We start from the raw sequence: 22,706 nt of genomic DNA, 5'->3' as shown, positions 1-22,706 counted from the left end.
AGGTTAAGGACTATGCTTTAGCTCAGACAGGACTGATGACAGTTTCTACAGTTTCTCAGTGATTTATTTTTTTTTCCTTTTTTAAAGGAAGAGATAAGGATCATGGCACAACTTGCAGTAACAAGAAAAAAATCTCAGAAAGAAAAATTTTAGCAGACAGTGCCAAACTTTGCTAGGGAAAAAAAAAAAAAAAAAAAAGAAAAACATATTTAGTTTTCTAGTTAAAATCCTGCAAACAGCTGTTCTGACAGTGCGTGATCCTCCTTAAATCTGAACTGACATAACTCCTTTCTGCAAGCAGCAGCATTTGGAAACTTTCCCACAGAACACTACTACTCGACTAGAAAACACCAATTCATCAAAAGAGAAACAATTCATGGAAATGAGATGCTTTTTCCAACTTTTCCGATGGAGCATACATTTAGGCGAAACCCAGCCTCCCAGACAGGACTCCATTATAAAATTGCCTGCAGTCCAGCCAGCCCTCAAGAGCCTGCCAGGAGCCACAGCTCTTCCACAGGCACACGATGCAGATTGTGCAGGGCCCAAAGGTGCCAGCTTTCCAGAATAGATCCTGGCTACCTCACAGCTTAAGAAGGCAAATACTCCAGGAGCTGGGCAGAAGGGGTATCCGGCTGTTCTAAGAACCTGGCAGATGCAAGACTTTGAACCCAGATAATAACCTGGGTGGTAGGACTGACCCAGACTTGGTCTCTGAAAGTCCTAGCAGTGTAGGAGATGTTGCCTGTCAGCTTCTGAGATGCCCAGCACTGAGTCACATAACAGCACGTCTGAGTGACTTCACCCCAACTTAGCAGTTGCTGAGAAAGATGGCAATACGCTTCTATTGAGAAACACCAACGTCTACCCCACCCACCACCAAATCTACAGAATGTCTCTTTAGCAGAAGCCAAAAATGTAATTGCTTTCGTATCAGTACTTACACCACGCTGCAGAGGTTTAACAGCTGATTGCCACACAGGGTGAAAGTACTTGTCTTGATAGATACTGAACAAGCAATCATTTGACTGTTTGCTCACATTACACCAAGTGTTTAGCTTTCCCACACAGAAGGGAAATTCTGTCTGCCTTGTGCCAAACCATCAACTATGTAACTTGGTGCTTTCCAACTCTTTGCTGGAGAGCTGATGCACTTCAGAAAATTTATTTACATTATAGTTAAAAACCCTGGATCTAAATTTAGGAAATTAGGATAACTCCTTCCATGTATCACCCACCAAATGACAACAATCAACAAAATAAAATGATGTACAGGACAGGTTTAAGACAGAAGAAAACCATGACTCTAAGTGCACTCCATTAACAAATGGTGGACTACAATAATGAACCTGAATGTACTTAATTGACATATACCATCACCACTAAGGTGGTATAACATGAATATCAAGGTATGATGAAAACAAATACATTGGATCACCAAGTAACTTGGCAAATAGAAGAGTCAAGAAGAATTTAAAGTAAAAACAATCAGATACTTATCTGAAAACAAAGTTGTTTTCAATGTGAACACTTGAACATCAAAATTCTTTTATAATGTTAAGATATCACTGACCATGACAGTCTTCTAGTTGATGAGTAAAGCTAAGAATAGCGTCTGTTGCAATACACAGTGGAATGCAAGTGTAAATGCAATATCAGGTCCTATTTCCAGCTCTTTCATAGACTTTTCTGCATGGTCTTTTTGGCCACTCTACCCTTACCTGTTCTACTGCATTTCAGCTGTTAAAAGGAGAATAATAACCTGCAGTCTCCCATAAGCATTGTAAAGAAATTCTATTAATACCCGAAGCGAGCCCCAGCTCAGACAGAAACAGCAGTACGAGTCCAAAGAATCTCTAGTGATGTTTTTATACTCACATGGATAAATATCTCATAGTCGATGTAAGAATGCCATGAGTCTTCTTTCTGTGTCCTGGGGTCTCGCACCAAGACAGTAACAAATTCCTGCAAGTGCATAATAAAAATCAAGCAATTAATTTCAGAAGACAAAGGGAGCCTGAAAGACTCTCTTGATTGCTCTGCTGTTCCACAAACTACTGTGCTCAGATTAAAAGCTGAACTGCTGTTTTATTGAATTTTGCAACCCTATAAAAGGAGAAGCAAAAAGCAATGAATCATCTGAGCTATACCACATGCCCAGGAAATTCTTTGCCAAACTGCTAGCTGAAGAGGAATATTTCAGATTAAGTAATACTGTGAAGTTATATACATGCTTCGTGTGTGGGAGAGTTGGTTATCTCGGTAACTACAAACAAAAAATCTAACGTTCAAGTCACGCATCTGAGATAGAACTAGGTAGGCATTAAAATGGGCTTTTCCCACCCTTGTATTCAGCATTCATATAACATTTTATTTGACCCTAAATTTCTTCTGTCATTTTATCTACCCTCTTTTAAAATCAAGTATTCAAGCCCATCAATTTCAGGGATCTGAGTTAAGTGCTCAGTACCTCCACAAAGGGCTGAAGACCTGACTTTGTTCTGAACTTAAAATTTCTTGCTCCAGCAAGAAAAGCATACTTTTCCCACAGGAAAAATATGGCATTCTCCATTTTCAGGGGACAACATAGAATATTTATCCTAGAAATTGCCATATCTAGCCTATTTCCTTATAAATCATATGTTTACATAACAACATAGAGCCTTCCCAAACAACTTAAGAGTGATCCTGAAGGAATGAGAGAGGCCTGTGGGTATTACTGGAACGTAATTAGGCATCATTAATAGTAATTGGGAGCAGCTGAAGAATCACATGCCTCTGAGTGTTATCAGCTAATAACAACATGAAATCCTGTATCAAAAACAAACACGGCAAACCTGTGTGTTGATACTAAGATGGAAAAGGTTTCTTTAAAATATGAAGGCTGAAAGTGCCTCTAACTACCTGTCATTTCCACAGGGAAAGAGCAGGCTGCCCAAATCCAATTGTCTAAATAAATGATTACCCCAAAGAGCTAAGCCAACCACTTAAATAATGACTTAACGAAATGCTTTTAAGCTGTAGATATATTTTGGCTGAGAGGAAGGCACTGTGCTCCAAATCCAGGTACAGGAGTCAACTATAGGACAAAGTTTCTGACAAATAACATGCTTTTTTAGCAGCTCTCTTTTCATAAATCAAGAAATCTTGATCTTGAAAGATCTCAAAATGTGTCTCCAAACCACGAATGTCACAAATAAAACCCTTACTCTTCAGCCAGTTCCCCCCCACCCTCTCTCCCCACCACGCACACCAGCAGCAAACGTGGAACAGACCAGCAGGAGGGGAGCACGAGGACATCCTTGACAGGAAAAGATGCATTTTCCTGACCGGTCATTGCCCTCTGTATGTGGCAGGGAGGTGTTTGTGGTCCCCATTCAATCATTTATCATGCAGGAGCAGCTGATTTTATGGCAGAACTGTTTCAGAGAAGAGGAACCTGTGGCCTGGTGGAGCCCCAAGTTTTATCTCATATAGCCTGGCTCTTAGTCACAGGGGTGTTTTCTGCACTATTGCTGGGTACCGTCTTGGGGTCTGTCAGGAGTTCCTTGCCAAATAAAGCTTGCTTAAAAGTCTCCCATCACCTCTGCTGCTTCTTTCCTCACTGAAGAGCCTGGAGGCCTGATTCGCCTCTGCTCTGCACTCTCTGCAGATTTTTACCCCTGTGCCAACCTGGTACGAAAGGAACCAAAGAACAGCGTTGCAACTATTCCTGCTAGCTGAGGGTCAGGCCTTTGCTAACAGAACGACACCAGTGGGAGACATGACAAAGTTATTCCTCCTCCTGAGCAGATCCTGAGCACCAAACAAAGGATATAAAATCATTTTCAGTCCAGTTTTCCTTTTCCTCCTACCTCAGTTTCCATCATAGCATACATTCGGTCCCATTGCAACAACTTTTCATATCTACAGTCTTATTTTCTCCTTTTTTTTTTGTCTTTCCCCAACCTTCTCCTTCCCTGTGTCTCATTCTTCCCAGAGCCACAAACACTTCTAAATTTTTATTTTTTTTTCTGAGCCCCAAGTGCATCAGTCCTGCAAGCCAGAAGAAGCACAATTATGCCAGGAAGCTTCAAGCAGGACATTGCTCTCCTCTTCCTCTCAGCTACTGCAGCTGGACTGTAAATAGCCTGCTTACAGCCTAGCCTCGGGTTCCCTTCCTGCCATCCATTGCCATATCATCTTCCCGTTATGCTTGCTGTTGCCTAAATTCCTCAAATTATTTCATTTCCAAGCATCCTTCTCCTTTCCAAGGGGTCAAAATAAGTAAACTACTCCCTTAAAACCTCTATTATACCAAAGTATTATGACAGAAAGCTACTATTGGATATGCCATGGGATAGTAATGGGATGCCTTGCAAATGATTCCGGGCCACGTGATTTCCACACAAAACCCTGTGCACTTTCAATTTCCAGTTAAATGGCCCCCAGGTCTCAATACTGCAGAAGTCAAACACCTTTCAGGCTCCACCTATACAAGAAATAAGGCCCACTGTGCTTGTTGTGGTAGTCGGGTGTCTGGGTAGCAAATCACTGCCCCAGAAGTAGAAGTGTTTTATGGTTACAGCAGAGCACTTCAGTAAGATGCCACGCTCAAATATAGTCAGCATGAGCTCCAACTTAAAACACCTTAATCTCAGCAGAAGACTGGATGTTTGCTTGTTTTTTCCCCCTTCATTTGCTGATGGATACCAAGACTGAGGTCAGAATGAAGCAAGACAGGCATTAAGCAATTAGAAAAGAAAACCAAACTGTCCAGCCTTTCTCAAGATCTCCAGTACTTCCCTTCCAGCCATTGTGAATCCAGCAAGTTCTCCTTCCAGTTCTTGCTACACTTTCTACTGTTCTGGAAAAGCCATATTACACACGTGAACCACCCTTCCTCCTTTAAGCCTTGTCCTGTATACAAAACCCCACTGGGATACCAACACTGGTTGAATCCAAGCAGCCCAAATTGCCTACTGTGGACACCACAAAAGGCGTTTACACAGCCACCAGCTCGTACAAGGCCAATGTTCATGCACAGGCAATGTTAGGGCTTAAGCAGAGGTAGGTGGCAGAATATTCCCCTGGGAGACAGCTTTTGTAAGCTCAGTCCACTGGTCATAAACTTTACATAGATAAAGCATCTTTGGGTAATAACTACCTTTGAATATACTCCCCTCCCTCCCAAACTTGCTACAAAAACCAGGATACCTTTAGTAGGCATCTGTCTTCAGGTAAGCTGCTGTTCACCTGGGATGGGTGAGGCTGAACTCTTCACCCACAGACCACATGAAGACCAGCTTCATCTTCTATCACAAGACTGTGTTGCAGGCCAGCCTTACAAAAGGGGAAGCAGAACCCAAAAAGAACCAAAGCTTCAGGGAAGTTTTACTACAATCAGCTGCAATCATTTTCAAGGTGTCTTCTCCTTCCCAGTTCAGCTTGTTTTTTCCAGAATTGCAGAATTGTATGACACCACATTATATATACTTTGCCTTTTTTTTTTAATTATTATTTTTTATTTTTATTTTTATTTTTTTTCTGAGGGACACAATATCCTGGACATGTCTATTATACATGCAAGAACAGCATGTTTTCTGCAATGCCTAATGCAGACCAGAATTTACTGCTGACAGCCCAAAGTGCCTAAACTTGGCAGTGGAAGCCTCCTGCATTGGGAACTATACAGACTCAACAGAAAGCTACTAGTGAGTGGCATCTCTGTTTATTCCTTCTCCCTGGAAATTGTGAAATTCATAGGCAAAACATTTCCTATCCAAACTGCTAGCACTATAACTTCCATCTGGATTCCAGCCATCACACTGGCCCAAATACCCTCAAGAGCAACTTCACATCTGCCCCAAAACTGAATTAGCGAGGAATTCTGTTGAGGATGACTGAGAAAAAACTGAAAGAGATGTCTCTCTCATGTAGAACAACTCTGCAGAGTTACTGCACGTGCAAGCAGAGCAAACACGAGTACAAGAAGCAGTCATCACTACTTGGCAAACAGGAATAAGCCGAGCAGCTTCTCTGGCTGGATGTGCCTCTTAGTTCAAGGCTAACATGGCTGCGATTTCTGTGCCTGCCAGCCTAGGCATGGCACCATGGGCACTTCATGACTCTGTCCATAAGAAGTGGGACAGTCCCAGCTGTTAGGGTCAAAAATAAAAGACAAAACAGCCAAAGTGAGCCCGAGGTCTGGTGGGTACCTACCTCTCATAGTTACAGTCCTGTACAAAGACAGGAGTGCTGCCAACAGAGGAAAAGGGCAGTACTGAGGTCATGCAGACACAGGCACTGAAGACTGAATTGTTCCTCTCCAAAAAGAGGAGTATGCCATAAAAGCAGCTGAAGCAAAGAGAAGACTTTTTCTTAAAAAATAAAAATCTCCTGTTGGAGATATTTTTCACCAATGCCAGGGATTTCTCAGAAATAAGGCATAAGCTAAAAGCTCCAATATGTAGAATTTGACCACAAGAACTATGTTTCTGAGAAGTCCTTTTTTTATTTTCCCATTAGGAAAATAGGAAACCTGACATGGAAACATCTATTTTTAATATGGGAACAATCTGCCACGAGAGGGAGGAATAAAAATAATCCTGCATTGGAAGATTATGTGCTTCATTCATTCCAGCTGCGTCTAATTCAAATCTGTGTGCTCAGGACAGCGTCAGGTGATAGCCTCATGCTCCACGGTGCCACTGTTACGCGTCAGATTAGTCAATAACCTCCAAAGAGTCATTTTCCATAAAGCATCCTAGAAAAAGAGTTTCCCATCAGGTTGTCTAGTAGTAAAAGGATCAACCACAAATGAAATGGGGCTTTTCACACTGGGACCTACCCTCCATGCATGCTGAATAGTAAGGCTGGTAGGAAATGAACAGCTGAGATAAAATGACTTGTTTAAACTTTGAGTTTGCTGGCGCTGAGCAAAAGAGAATGTGCAACTTACGATACTTGTGGTCCACATTCATCTGGAAATCAGAGCTCAAGCCTCACTCAAATCATTATGTCTTAAAAAATACCTGATGACTGATGGAGAGAAGACTGAAATCCCAGTCCTTCTCTCCCACATGCGTGTCTGAGTCACTTATGCAGAGTCATTTACTTTCTTCCTCTCTGATCCACTGAATATTGAAGGAACTGGCAGTGCATCACTCCAGAATATTCTGTAGCTTGACAATTAAAGCATAAAGAAGAAAACAAGTATTTCCTGGCCTGTGTGAATGCCCTAAGCCACTCTCTTGGTGGATAAAGAGAAAGAGAAGGTAAGAGAAGATATAGCCCCCAGCATATTAACCAGGTGCAACAGGAGGTTTATTATATTTGTCCAGTATTGGCATGCAGGTGAGAGAGGCAGAAGGCATCTCCTTTATCAGCCCTGAAAGCTTCTTCTTTATCAGCCCTGAACAAGCTCACAAGTCAAGCAATAAGTTACTCAGCAGTGTCCAGACCAGCCCATGCAGATTTGCTGATGCTCATTAAATCCTCTCCTGAAGAAGGCTTAGACACTTCTGGAAGGGAGCTACTGCCACAGGTATAGGAAGGAACTGCTTGGGGGGGACATTGAGAGCTAAGTTTTGGATTTAACAGCACACACAGCTAAACTAAGAAGACATGCATATGCTAGTTTTCTGTGAACACTCACATTATTTCTGCTATTTAGAATATAAATACCCAACACAACCATATAGCAGCCAAAATATCAAAGGTGCAAATTGCCAGTTCTCCTGATTTCACTGGTGGTAGCAGTGGTAAAAGACTGACTGTCCAGAAGGTGCTGCTCCTGTAAAGCACCAGTGGTCAGCTGCTTCTAACTCTTCCTGCAATGTGCTAACAACCTTGGGGCACGTCAGTTTAAGCACTTTAATATCTGGTTCAAGTACGTGGCTTTCCTATGTGGCAATAATTAGCTCATACAGAGATTCCCTGCTAAATCAGTAATCAGGAGTTAGACTGCTGTAACCATTGCATAATTAACTGAGCTGGGTTTGGGCTAAAACAAACCACAAAGAACAAGGGATCCCTGCAGGGTCAGCTGTAGCAGAGCCAGGGCTCCAGCTTGTTTCCTAAAATCCAACTCCATTATCTAAAACAGCAGTACCTCCACGGAATATATACACTGTCTTCTCTCTGCGTGCCAGGTGAGTCCAGCTTCTCACACTCCTATGCATCCCTGCATTGACTTCCAGGCCGGGATGCACACTAGCAATTAGCTGGAGCAGACAATTCTTGGTGTTCCTTGATTAAAAGGAAGCATTTTATTAGCGCCTTGCTAAAAACAAACCAGTCATGGAGCCTACTCAACAGCACTTGAAAAAGGAGGAAACAAAGCATCACTGTGGTTCTTGAGGACAAGAACCACAGCAGTGGAGCAAGTAGCAGATGTGCATTTCAAAGGAATCCTTCCTCAAAACTGCCTGCAGGGTTTGCTCTTTAGTCCTATTAACCTGTTTTCCCTGTGGGCCGTGGATAAAGTCTGGCTCCAAACAATACTACAGAATGCTACTGTTGATTTAATTTTGTTGGTAAATTCATTGCATTCAAAGACTCATCCATATATGTTTTAATTGCAAAACAATTTGTATCCTTGAATGCTTCTGTAAACTCATTTTAATGTATTATTTCAATTAAGTGGTTTCTGACTTTGAATGGTTTGAACAGCAAAATATTATTTTCAATAACAATTACTGTTTTCAGAAAACTTTTACCTACAGTTATGCATTAGTATTGCCCCACCAGTGACAGCAGACATGGGTACTGCCACAAATGAAAGGCTTTTGTCTCTCATGGACATGAGTGGTCTTTGAGGTCTCTTTCTCCTGTGTTTGTCCAGAACACTTAAGTCAATGGGGCCTTATCTGCATCTTAATTCTGCATCACAAATTTTAAATAAATACAAATATCAAAAGAAATGGTGGTAAAATAGGTGAGTATTTGATAGAGCCTTATTAGTTGTATCTGATTAAACCCACTTCATTTACTGGCATTGATCAAACATGTTGACCTGGGCCTGCAAAGCAGGAATCACCATTTGCCATATACTACCTAGATCCGTTCTAATTTAAATTAATTCAGGTCCTAAATTGAGACAGCCACACTGGAAGTTACAAATCACCAATTATGTGTTTTCTTTTTCTACCCAGGCAGCACTGCCAGACAAAAAAAAAAATCTGCAGTGCTGCCTTTACTGCAATTTCAGAGTAGGATCAGGTGGGGTTTAAATATCCTGTCCGAGTGTCTTCCTCTGGCTAACATCAGCCCTCATGTACACAAATTAAGAGGACTGGGGGGCAGGAAACTGCATTTCTCGGTTTAGGCAGAAAGTCGGTTTCACTTCTCAGTCCTCTTGTTTTAATATGATACAAAGTTTAGGTTGCAAATTTTACTGAAAATAGTTTAAAACATTGACAGTAACAGCGATTACATCATCAGTCCTTAAAATGACTGTCTTGTTTTTTTTATAATTCTAAAAATTCCCGCATGTTTCTTCAATGAAGAAAGCAATATGACAGGTTTCATGAAACTGTCATTTGGTGTCAAAGGGTCCTCCTGAGTAGTCTGGAACACCCTGACCTAGAAATGCCAAAGAGCAAGAATTACAGGATTTTCAGGATCTTCCTTAGGATGTTCATGGCAACTACTAAAGAAGACTGCACTGTGTCATTCAGGCAGCTAACTATTCCTAATCACATCAAAATGAAGGCAGCCAATGGTACGATGAATTTGTGTAAGTAAAAGCAATCAGACAGTCTCAAAGCCAATGGTGGAACTGAGGGCATAGCAAAGTGTTGATTAAAATTGCTTCAAGGAAGTCAGTTTGGAAACAGCATATAAGACAAACCAAATTCAGTCTGTTTAGCCACAGAAACTTCTTTTCCTTTCCTTTCTATCTTGCAGTACTCATGGACTACTCTGGGGACTGGGCCACTGTCAGAACTATAGCATGACATAACTCTGATATTCTCAGTGTTTACCCCAAGGTGGAGCATCATGCCATGCTTTGTTCCCAGCATTTCACCTCTTTTATATATCACATCTTAATCACCAGCATCTGAGCACTCCAGAGACTTCACTGCATTTTAAGTGGAGATACTCCAAAGAAAAGTCAGTCTGACTTCAGGTTTAGTCAGCTGTATTGAAGAAATAGATGGCTTTCCTTGGAATTATGCAGTACACAGCTATTGGTAAATGTTAAAAGAAAAAAAAATGCCATGACCAACTATTTTACTTAATCTGACAGATGACAAACTGTAATCTCAATGAAATACACTCCACAAACATCAAAAGAAAATCCTTTTTTATTAAAGGTTATGTCACTTACTTGTTTTTCATGTTTTCGTGTCATCTTCAATGTCTTGTGTTACAGTAAAAATTGATCTGAAAAACAAAGCAGACATCAGCACGCCATTTATGAGTTACTTAAAAGGTCATTATCGCTTTTGCTAGACGTCAGTAAACTGTAGGAAGAGCCACACTCAGGTCTATACATAGCAAAAAAACACGTTTGCAACAGAAATAAGAATGTGTTCATTAAAATGATCCCATTTCCATGCCTTTTTGATTCATGACGGGCAGGTTCTCTGCTTAGCTGTGGCAGAAGCACTGGCTTAGTCCCTTTCTGGGGCTGCTTGTAACATACCTGGCCATCCCCCAGTGCTCATCGTGGCACTGATGCTCTGCACCAAGCTCCCAACAGCTCCACATATCCAGCATCCACAGCTGACACCCCTTGGCTTATCCTTTGTGAAAATGCAGCGGAGGCAGCACTGCCTGTGCCCTGATGGGTCTGCATGATTACGGCCGAGGTCTGGGAGACACTACAAGGCGGTGCCATCCTTGTTAGCTGGGCTGTGGATGTTTCCTCGGGAAATCCATGAAGTTGGCAGAATCAAAAAGCCTCTCTAAGTCGCTTCTTTGAAACAGAAAAGCAGAGACTCTGCATGCATGCTAAAACTCTGGCTAAATTTCACAGCATTTGTGGTTTTAAAATCTCCATGTGGGTAAAGTACATAATTAGACCAAATCCAAAAATCCTGACATTAACTTGCACTTTAAATCCATTCTTTTACTGGAAATCCTGATAAGATCTTAACTACCTCTGCCATTGCACAAAGCAGCCAGCTTGCTCAGGATAGATAACACAGGGAAGATCAAGGCAGATTTATTTAGTGCTGGTTTGCATACACACCTCCTGTGTAAATACAATGGCCATGGGGGAAAGGATTTGCATTTTGCCATTCCCCTTTACCTCTCCCACGTGCCACCCAGTCATCCTCAGGTAACACATCCACTGCCCCCCCCCCCCAGCTACAAAATTGTGCAATTTCCTCATCAGCTTTTAAATGCCAGCTTCCCCTTTCCAAACCAAACACACCCAAAAGCTTCCCTCCTCCTCCTCCTGCACCACCAGAGCACAGCTCCCCTCTGGGAACGCACCGGGCAGGTAAACCTCAACCCAGGGCAGCTGAGCAAAACCCTCTTATTGTGAAAGGTGAACTTGCAGCTTTCTTACACAAACGTCTACTTGTGAATAGGGGAGATACAGGAGGTTTAGGCTTAGCTGTACAGAGCTTGGAAACGCACAAATTATTGCATAATTACGTATTTAGGTGAAGCCCAGCTCAATGCCTCTTAGAAACACACCTAGCTGTCAAAACACAACTCTACCTACGTTAACAAAATACAAACATATGCACACTCAGTTTCCTGGCCTTACAATTTATTTATTTTTTGAAACAAACACATCTTTGTCAGATTTCTGTAGGCTCAGTTATAACCAAAAAAAAAAGGATATTCTCACTCCAAATGTCCATACGTCAGACTTCAGAAAGGGTGCCACCAGCACAGCTCCCATCTCCATAAAGGTGAGGCCACCAGTTTATTTCTGCTCTTTGACTTCTGTAGTTGGAACTTCATTGATAAAAACACAGGGAACCATACTAAAAACTCCCTTTTTTTTTTTTTTTTTTTTTTTTTTTTCTCTCCATGGCTTTATGCTTAACTAATCTGCAGGGTGATGGCAACACTCTGGGCAGGAGGTGCAGAAGAGCACCCTGACACTTGCTGGCAGTGCCAAACATGACAAGGGCCCTTCAGGAAAGTAATCAAGTTAGATATTCAGCTATCTGGCATGGCTAAGTGGCACAAAACAGCTGAACCAGGCCACAAGAACTTGGCTCATCATTTATTGTTACGAACACAGAGGTATTGGAGCTTTCCTTCGGCCCACGGCATGGAGAGCACTGTGCAGGCCTCAGGCTGTCACCAGAGGAAGGGCTGCTTCTGCCTGTTACCTAAACCAAATAAAATTAAAAAAATAACTTTTTTGGGGTTCTACCCCTCCCCCCCCCCCCAAAATGTATTTTTTTTTAAAGGCAACTCATTTTTTTCCCAGTTATATATTTTTATTCTGTCAGATTCTGCAGCCTCTTTCTCTTCAGTCTCTTAACTGATTTAAGCAAGTAATTATGCAAGCCCCAAATAGCTCATTCCTGACACTGTTAGTAAACGACTGGGCTGAAATAACACATTGGGTTTTGCCTTCTCCTTCCTAATGACCAAGTCACGGGCTGGTGCTGGTTAGCAAGAAGAGTTTAAAGTGCAAACAGCCACTGCAATTCTAAATATTTAATGGCTAAAGTTAGCATTGCACCACCAAAAAAGCTTCCTAAAATATTTAGAACACATCATTTTTTCATCAAGCAATCTGAAAAACTGAATTAGAGGAAGCAGAAGCACACCCTGGTACTTGGCTGTACATGCAGATACGTTGTCTGAGCAGACAAGAACCTACGACAAACCAAGAAACTGGATGCAGAAGGGAAGAAACTTTCTAAGCTGCTGCACTGCAAATATTACCCTTAGCTAATTTAATAGCAAAGGTTCTCTTGCTTTAGGAAAGAAATACAAAACCTCATTCACAGCTTTTAAAAATGTGTATATTGGAACAGCAAAATGCATCTTCCATTGCACATGCTACAGGCAGGCTGGCTGCCAACATAGCAACTTCCACTGGGATTAACCTCAATGCAAGCCCATCAAAGCTGCATTTTTTTTAATTACACTGACTTCAGCAAGTCCAAGATCACCCCAATCACCCTGCAGGCAGTTTAAAACCTACTGAATTAAGTATTTGGTTGGATAGCATGACTGGTATTTTAGGACTTCTTTAGCGTAAGTAGAAGTTGGTGAAGCAGAACAGTCCAACTGTCCGCTTAAGATGTGTCTGGCTACAGAAAAACCCTACCCAAAATACCAGTGATGGAGAGAAGTAGCTTTCAAAAGACAAGCAGAAGATTGCTGGTCTTTTTACTCACAAAAATTCCATCAGCAGAGAAAAGAACCAGTCCTGCAAAAAAAAGAATCAAAAAAGTCAACGGTAGGTATGGTTTTGATAAACATTTGTACTGTGACTGGAAAAAAAAATGTCACTTTGAGTAAGTTTTTCTTCTGTTTCTGATCTACTTTTATTATTATTATTATTACTGCTTAGTTTCATAGACTTAATGTAACACCTGTTCCTATCAGTGCATGTTTTTGACAGCCCTTAATTGCATAACCAAAGAAACTCCCAGGGAACGGCTTCACAACTGCCAACACCAACAACCCAAAAGCGATAAGGTTGGGTAGGATGGTTTGCCTGTAGGAGAAAGGAAAAAAAGAAAAAACACTACACAAACACCAGGAACAAAACAAAACAAGTGCCTCGGTGTTTTCCTTAGGGATAATACCTAAGTACTATTAAGTATTATACATCATGTCGTATATTAGAGTTGCTTTTATATTTTAATATCTAAATTAAAAGAAACTATATTACTGAGGAATACCCTTGCATCTTCCTCCTCTCACAGGAGGAAGTAACTTCTCACCCACATTCCCAGAATGAAAGATTAAAACTCAAGCAAGAGGCAAAGTAAATGACAGAGCCATGAGACCAGCGCAAACGAAGCCGAGCAAGGGGCACCTGGGGCTCTCAGCCTTGGGAGCTGACTCAGGCTGGGGACCGGGGTCTCCAAACTCATACCTGAGCACAGCCCTCCTGGCTGCCTCGCTAGCAGCTGTGTTTCATTGCACTGAGGTTTCACCACCAGCCCATTGCTAGGTAGTGGCACAGGCAGCACGTTTGTCTGCTCTGGGATTGCCCAGTAATGGCACGTAGCCAGTGTTGATCTTCAGCTCAAGAACTACCCATCCATCCATCCACTCAGCCACCCACCTTTGGTTATCTCTAAAAATACAGCTAAATATCCGCCCTCAAGCTTTAGGAGGGAAGAGTGATTTATTTTTAGGCCTTGGTCATGACCGAAAGTCCTATCCAATTGCAGGCAAAGTCCTCAGCTGCACTTCCAAGGTTGTTCCGTCACCAGTATCAAATGAAACTTGCTTTCAAGGCTTCAGGTGACCAAGAGAGAGATCATAATTAAATCCTTAAATGCATAAAGATCTTTCCCACATTTTAGGTCTTGTTCCCAAAAGGTATGTCATCCATCTGGATTTGTAAGGAAAATAAACATGCAGGTGATGGGGGAAAGAAAGGGAAAGACATGAAGAATAGAGCTGTAATAAAGAAAGATGCTAGCTCTGGAGAGTTTATCAGTAACCGTAATAAACTGAAATACTTCCATGCTAAAGTGTAAGTAGCACTTAGGCTTAGAATAGGATAATGCAGATTTCTCCTGGGGAGAATGGGCTGGATTTGCAGAAGACTCAGCCATATAGAAATGACCATATCGAAGAAGGTTGCTATAGCTGTTTCAGATTAAAGGATAACAAGCAGCAGAAAGCAACATTAACCTGTTTATGGAACAAATATAACAACAGCCATACTGTATTTACCAACTGAAATGTCCTCCTAGTCCAGCAGCAACTTAGTTGGTGACTTGTGGTGGAGCCTCAGAGGATAAGAAAAAGAAACTTTTGACTGCTTATTTCCTAGTTTTGGAGAAAATATTCTGAAAACTGTGTGAAGGTAGCATATGCTAATACATAAAAAAGTAACATTTTGTGATGGCCACATCATTGCATAGCCTGGCATTTACAGGATTTGAGTACAAGGTCATCATCATCACAGAACTACTGCTCTCATTGATGGGAATCAGCAACACACATCAGAAGTACAAACATTTCTGGAAGAGCAGGGGGCTCCATTTTCAGAGCACGAGTGTGCATCAGTAAAGCACCACAAGTCGTATCAGCTGAAAACCCCAGCCCCGGACTAGCCCTTTGCTCCAGACCGAACTGGATGGTTCACAGCCAAAGCGCTGCAGGAGCCCAGGAGGGATACAAGCTATGGACAGGCAGCAGTGGCTCTGGTCATGGGCTGAAGTTAGCAATCTCAGCACACCTAGCAAGGCAGCCCAGCTGACATGCAAAACCATCCAGCCACAAAACAGCTATCTTCATTTTTCAGCACTGTCACGTTGGCATTTTTTAGCTTTTAAGTGTGTTACAAGAGGCAGGTGTGCCCACCACCAGCACCCTGTGTTGCAGCCAGTTTCACCTCCTCTGCATCCTACTCTAAAGCTGTTCCCCGGGTATTCAGGCTAACCCAGAGTGAGCAGACACCCTCTAGCTCACCTGGTCCAGCCAGTTTAATACCTGGGGTCAATCTGACAACATTCAGGTGAGGAGTCATGAGCTCTCCTCTGCACAAAGTGCATACACAGGAGGGTGAAGACCGTAACCTTGGGTTGTTCAGGTCATGGCACATCCTTCTTCCTTTCATAAACCATGCTAGTTACCTGCTTCACCATCCTCCTGCAAACCACTGTTAAAGGTCTGCTTGTTAGAAGTGAAAAATGTATGAAAAACATAAGCATTTTATTTTAACTCTGCACAGCGCTCAGATGTCTGCAGACTGCTTAGCAATGTCCACAAAAATTCAGCACCCCTCCAGCAAATCCAACTCATGGACCAGGCTAAAAGTACCCACTGCACTAGTGTGGCACCACAGAAGCAGCAGTCACTTCATTGCTGAGCAGGACACACGGACATCATCTAAAGAGCTTTTAAAAGATCAAGAGCTTTCCGAATCACCAGCAGAATTTGTAGGCCTTCCCTCCAACCACAACACTATAAAAATACGCACTTCCAAAAATCATGCCTTTGTGGCTGTGCTTCAAATTCTGACCTCCAGCTGTCACTGTCAAGACGCTTAAGTTAACTGGTCTTCCCCTACAGGATTTCACTCCATTTGGTTGCTCGTTTACGGCCACCAGGTAGAAGACAACTCCTCTTTAAATACTATGCTGCCATTTTCTCTGTTGTGCTGCAATCTTCCCAGCTCTTAAGACCTGTTTAATCCAGAGAATTAATTTGATCCATTTAAAAAAACAATTATGAAAGAAATTTTCATTCATTCAGGAGAAACTTGAGAATCAAGTAATTAGCCAAATGTACCAATTTCCCCTTCACCCTCCACAATAAATACACAACGTGGATTACAGTGTCAGGTGTAGGTCACCGATATCCAGTTTCTGTAATATTATAGCACACTTTGAACTGCATGAGCTTAATAACATACTGCTGGACAGCAAAATGACTCACACGTCAAGGCTCTTTGGAGCTTCTAAGAGCTTAAAGATAAACAAGGAAGAAGTACCAAGAAAAGCATTCACAGTACATGGAGGCATTGGGTTTCTTCACTCTCCTATTCCTATTAGTCTCTAATTGCAGACGTATTATTGCAGCTCACCCAAAGGACTTCACACATATTCTGCAGCTTCAGTGGGTTGCTGATCCCAGAACAAGTTTTACATCGTTTTTCTCCCATTAGAAAATACTGATAAGGATAACTCTGGCAGATTCAGATTTAGGCAATGACTAGAGAGGGGAAATTGTGGGGAAAGACCTTGACAGGACAGTATGTGCCAGTCTTCATCTCGGTAACTAGTTATTACTCAGGGCTGATGTTTGTCACGATTTCCAGAAACTGTGTGGGGACTGCTCAAAATTCTCCTTCAGCTCAGACTCCTGTGCTCTCTGGGCAGCATATCAAGCTGGTCTGCCACGTTGGCCTACCTTTGTAACTCTTCCCAAAGATATGGGAAGTGTGTAGTAAGTAGTGTGTAATAAAAAGCTTAAACTACACTACATGATTCTGCAGCGTGACAAATAGTAGGGTTTGTTGCTGGGGTGTTTTCAGACTGCCAGTCATAGATGAGGCAGTCCGAATAGAAGTGTCGGTGACCTTCAGGATAAATTCTTAATAAATATCCTTGCTTTAGGGAACTTTGCATATCCCTTTTCTACAAACTAAGAAAAACTGATAGATGCTGAAATATCAGGACTCCAGAACACTGATTAAAATCGTCTCTCGTAAAATCTTAAATGCTGCTTCTGGAAAAGGGTCTCTGTTCAGAGAATGTATGGTTTGCTTCCTTCCAGAACTTCATGTTTCTTATAGGAATTAAATATTTTATATCATCAAAGCAAATTAAACTACCCTAAAAATATCATCTTCCCCAAGGTATCACTCTGTAATAGCTAAGTTTTACTTACCAAAGGAAAGATGGGTTGATAGAAGCTTTACTGCTGAATAAGCACAACAGAAATCAGCAAACACAACAAAGGCTTATTGCAACATTTCTTTTTGTCTCAGAAATGCAAATGCTGACATCACCTGACCCTTTATTTCCTGACTCACTCCTTGTAACATTTTGAATGTCACGTGGCAGAAATTTCTCATTTTTGCTTATTTTAAATGCTTTTAACTTATCATATGATTTTTCTCTACTGTCAAGCTCTCTTGCTGCTTAAATTGCTGATAGATATCACAACATGTCTTGTGTTGGCTTTCTTCCTGCTGGGGATTTCCTTATTCTAACAAAACCGTTATTTTTGTGAAGCACAACCTGGTCACATGTAGGAAGTGGTGGTGTTTGTTCTTGTCCCTAAAGAAGAAAGTGAAGCACAAGTGACAGTCCTGGTTGCAACCACAGCATAAAAACTACCAATCTAATCATGTGCACCTGGCGAGATGGACGTGTGAGAGCACAGATACAGTCAAAAATAAAATTATCAGTTAAGTAATTATTCCCCAAGACAAATCAATCCTGAACAGTCTCAATAACTGCAGCTCAAAGCAGCGGGGAAGATACATACTCAGCCAATATAGCAAGTTCACCAAGCATTTTGATCAGGTCTGTTCAAAATGCTGTGTTTCTTAGGTCTTTAAGATGACCGAGCCCTTAAGAGATCATTACAATGATCCATCTGGATGTCCTACATGTGAGCAGTCCCTAACACAGGGGCAACTCATGCACGCTCTCTTCCACTGAAGAGCTCATCAGGATGGTCCATCACTACTGCAAAAATTTAGTTGTGTTGCATCCGTGTTGCTGCACTCGTACATTGCACTAGTTTGTCAGCTAGATTTACTCATAGTTAACTATTTAATAACGTATTGAAGGTGAATTCAGCTGGGCAGCTTGCTTGTTGAACAGGCTTTGTTCTCTATCTCTAACTCTGTTAGCCTTTTGCTGCATGAAAACTATGTTTTGGAAGCAAATAGCTTTTAAATAATTTTACTCATTACTGAAGCAGACAGTTCTGAGGAGCAAACAGCATTTGGCAGGACAAGTTATTCATGAGAATGCCCGATAAAAAAGAAATTCAGACTGAAAATCAGTGATTCATCCATTACCACTGGATTTTCTGCTTTGCATTTCTACGTGCCTACTAAATATTACGATGTCATTTGGGGTACATTCACCTCAATTACAGTTCTTACCACTGTTACACTATGACCTCACAAGGTTGGCATCAGCCCCTGGCCAACTATCAGCATAGGAAGAAGTCTTCTAGTATGGGAAACTCCTTGCAGGAGCTAAGAGAGAAGAACAGGAGAAATGACAAACACAGATAACACGGTTATTACACCCATTCAACTCTGCAATCAGTCCTGTTTGCATATATGGCCAGATTTCCCTCTGTGGATGGAAAAAGGTCTCTTAAACTGGAACAACAGTGGCAATTTACATAATCACACCTTTAGTTAAATAAGCTGTAGCCTGGTTTGTGCGTTTGGACATATCTGAAGTCCCAGTTCATGGTCTTACTGGCAAATCCTCAATAAGCATCCGTCTGGTGGCTGCTAGCAGTTGCCAACACCCATGAGCTCCTCCCCAGCTCTGCTGCCCCGAAGAAAGGTGAGGATGCTGTGGGAACAATGGCTTCAGCTCAGGGTCACTGTTTAAACACACATCTCAAAACCGAACAGCAACCAAAGCAACTCAGCTACAGAAAGGTCCAAAACGGGCAGCAGCAGCCACACGTCTGCTGTAGATGGAAAAGAGTAGAGGAATCCTCTTTGGATGAGGGGGTATCCATCCTAACCCATCACCACCAGAAGCTTTCCTGAATAACTGATGCAATCAGGCTGCTATGGCTAACAGCCATGGAAATAACAGCACTCCTCAGAATTAAACTTTGCTAAAAATCCAGTCAATGGGTATCAGATACACCGAAACCCGTTATCATTTTCCACACTGCCTGCAGACTCACAGCTCAGATGGTTAGGGCAAGCCGGTCAGCACCCAGGGTTATAACTACGGAAGGTCTGGTGATCCTCGGTTGGTCAAAATAATTCTGCTATGTCCAGAAACATGCTAGTGGTCATCATTGTCATCATTTAAGAACATTGGCAAGAGAGTGCTATAAGCAGAGGCAGGATCTTTTATGAGAGGTTGGACATATACCTGGAGAAACAGAACAAATAAATAAACTCCTGGTTTCATAGTCAGTTAAACTGCTGGGATTGTAAATGCCAAAGCTGCATTTTTTCCAAGCAGACTTGTTAGTAGAATAAAAAATATTTAACCCAAAAAGCTTGCCTTGGATAAGGAGTTCCCCAGCTCTGAAGAGCCTGGAGAACATGGAAGAATCAATTTTGAAACCATGTAAAACCATTGCTTTTACCCATATACTATAGTGTAACACATTGAGAGGGCTAGCTGCTCTCTTCCTCGCCAGCAGGCCAAAGAGATCTTCCTTCCAAATCCACCTGTGATTACTAGTGAAACAGCAGTCAGAAGGTTAGTCAGAAGGCTTAGTTTCTGTGCAAGGATTTGTGTCAAGCAGTTCTCCATTAAATCCCCCAAAGGGGCATTTTGGCTATAAAACCTGTGACTCTTGGATCTTACTGCCTCAAACCACTGTCACAGTCTGGGAGGTGGAAGGACCACGTAAGCCAGCCACCCGGTTGCTTTCCCCATCATCTTCACGGCAGCCCCCACCTTTACAGATGGGAGACAAGGGGCTTTGATCTTACCCCGAGTTTCCCCTCCTGGCTGCCCACCAGCCCTGCTGATTCAGCCCCACGTAGCTATACAGCGATCAGTCCTCACTGTGACCCACCAAATGTAAGGAAGCCTTAAATCCTCAGGCAGCAGACCAACTCGTGTCCCAGTCATCACATGCAGGCCTTAATATTTCACATCTGGATACACATCTGGGCACTTTGGGCTGTGCTCCTCCACACCACGAGAGATGAGGCTATCTGGCTGTTCTCAGTGTGAGTATGATCGCAATGACACCGCACACTGATGGGACTGTTTATATGTGTGGATGCCCAGTGTGTCACGGGCTCTGGTATTACCAGAATGCTCCACAGCACACGAGGCCCACAGCTACGTATTTCGTAGCTATTTCCCTTCTCCCTGTAAACAAACCCTAGCACGCAACTTCTAGCCTTGCTTCTGAATGCCTCCTGAGTAGAATTTAATTTCTTCTGGGAAGAAGCACACCGCTCCTGGGGAAACAAAGCCTAACCCTCTAGGAAGGCGGCTGAAGATCTCGTCAAACGGGTACCAAAGTCATGACTAACCCAAACCCACACGGCCCCATTATGCAATTAAAATGGCGAGGCTAATGGAGTGCCCCGAGTTATAACCCTGTGACTGCTGCGGCAAGGTAGGCCAGCAGCTAGGCCCCGGGGGAAAGGAGGGGCAGGAACGTGAACGCCAGGAGCCTGCTGACAGGAGGGTCAGGGTGTGCTGCTCCTCCTCGTCTCGGCAGCAAAATGGAGGCTTTGTTGTAGGAAGGAGAAAGGCACCTGTTCTGCCATGAAGTACAAAATACCTCTGAGTGAGTGTGTCTTGCAAGACAACTCTCCGGCAGAGAAGAAAGGGAGAGCGAGGAGTAATTTTCTCAAGCCACAAGACCTTTAAACACCAGGGAACGGGAATTTCTTCATACCACTCGGCACAAAAAGCCAACGCCAAAAGCAAACTGCATTCTCTTTCTAAATACAACAGTTGCAGTAACAAAATCATTCTTAGCTTATTTGTTCTTAAACAAATGAAACTAGTCAACTTGCACCCTGCCGAAGCACTCTGTGGCAATCCATCGTGTCAGTCACAAACACTGCTTTCACAAAGTTATTGGAGCAAAAAGAAATGCCTTTCAAAGTGATTGAGCCCTTCCTCTTGGGCCAGACCCACAGGGTCATGCTGAGTAAAGGTCTGAGCAAGGTTCAGGTCTACCGATGAATGTACCTCTCCTGGGTCACGTCCTGAGGGAGGCATCTGAAATAACCTGTGCTGAAGGGCCAGCAGCCAGCAAACCCTGCCAGCCCACAGACACCAACCTGCACGACACCAACCCCAAGACGAAACCTGTTCAAAGACAGGCCTTTGGTAGAAGAGAACAAGCAAGGATCGATATTATTTACACAACCATCCCCCAAGTAGTGAAGGAGCGCATAGAGCTGGAAGCGAGCACAGTGTAAGCAAAGAGGTTGGCAGACAGAGCACGGGCTACTGGCTTCTTTAGCACACACTCTGTGGAGAACATGACCAGCAAAGGCCAAGAGGAAATTGCTTTCTGGGACTAGAAAACCTCCTCTGGGACCAGAAACCCTTCAGGCACTTAAGGTTTCTGTGAAGACTTACCACTAATTAGACCTCAAGAAGAGAAATATCATTTTGAAGTTCTCTAAGTTGAATGAGAATCATTCAAGTAACATGGTGGGAAGTACAGGACCGTTTGCAATGTTTTTCTTGTATTTTGTTCTCTTAAGTCTCCCAACAATCCCCCTGTCCTGCAGAAACCCAGACAAGTAGGATTTGGATACCTAAATATATGTATATATATAATATAGTGTTCAGTGTCTTTGTGGATGCTCACTAGATATTGTACTTACTCTTCAGCTGCTGCCCAAGAAAAAGGTGGACCAGCTGCTGGTCAAGTGTCATGACACCAGCCTCATACAGACATCTGGGTCCCCCTGGACAGCCCCTGAATGGCCCCAGTCACCTGTGTCAAGGCAATGTGGTGCCACGTGCATGAAGATCCCTACACACTGCAGCCTCTCCCACCACGAGGCTCAGTCTCTGTGCTTGGACTGTCGCAGGGGGTCTTGGCTCTGAGGTCTCTCTGCAGTCCCTCCTCTTGTTCTTCCCCTCCTGCAGGGGCTTGACTTCAAAAGCCCAAAGAGCCGCTGACCACGGCTGTGAACATGTTGGAGCTTCTGCTGAGGAGCAGAGCATGGTGACAGCCTTTGTGCTCAAGTGCTGTGACCACTCATGCAGACACTACTGAGATGACAAGCTTTTATTTTTGCTTCCCTGTTTCCCAATGTCTCTCTGTATGCAAATCGTGAATGTTTCATAACCATATAAATTAATCAAGGGGGTGGTTTGTTTTTTTTTTGTTCCAAGCCGGGGAAAGCTCATTAAAAGCATTTCTATTCTTAAACACTGTGCAGATTTAGCAAG

The 22,706-nt window shown here is 42.7% G+C and overlaps 1 protein-coding gene across 1 annotated transcript in view; it reads right to left on the bottom strand.

The window, feature by feature from the left end:
- The window catches only part of SNX10 (sorting nexin 10), a 38,426-nt gene that overhangs the window by 12,252 nt on the left and 3,468 nt on the right, over window positions 1-22,706 (bottom strand). Inside the window, exons 2-3 of the mRNA XM_032181993.1 lie at window positions 10,313-10,368; window positions 1,879-1,965 (exon numbers count right to left, since the gene is read on the bottom strand). Coding sequence (XP_032037884.1) covers window positions 1,879-1,965; window positions 10,313-10,336 — 111 coding nt within the window. The 5' untranslated portion in view covers window positions 10,337-10,368. The remainder of the gene's footprint in view (window positions 1-1,878; window positions 1,966-10,312; window positions 10,369-22,706) is intronic.

Source organism: Aythya fuligula, chromosome 2 (genome assembly GCF_009819795.1).
Source record: "Aythya fuligula isolate bAytFul2 chromosome 2, bAytFul2.pri, whole genome shotgun sequence".
NCBI classification, from domain to species: Eukaryota; Metazoa; Chordata; class Aves; order Anseriformes; family Anatidae; genus Aythya; species Aythya fuligula.
Note: the sequence above shows the minus strand (reverse complement) of the source record. Positions and strands in the feature narration are given on the sequence as shown.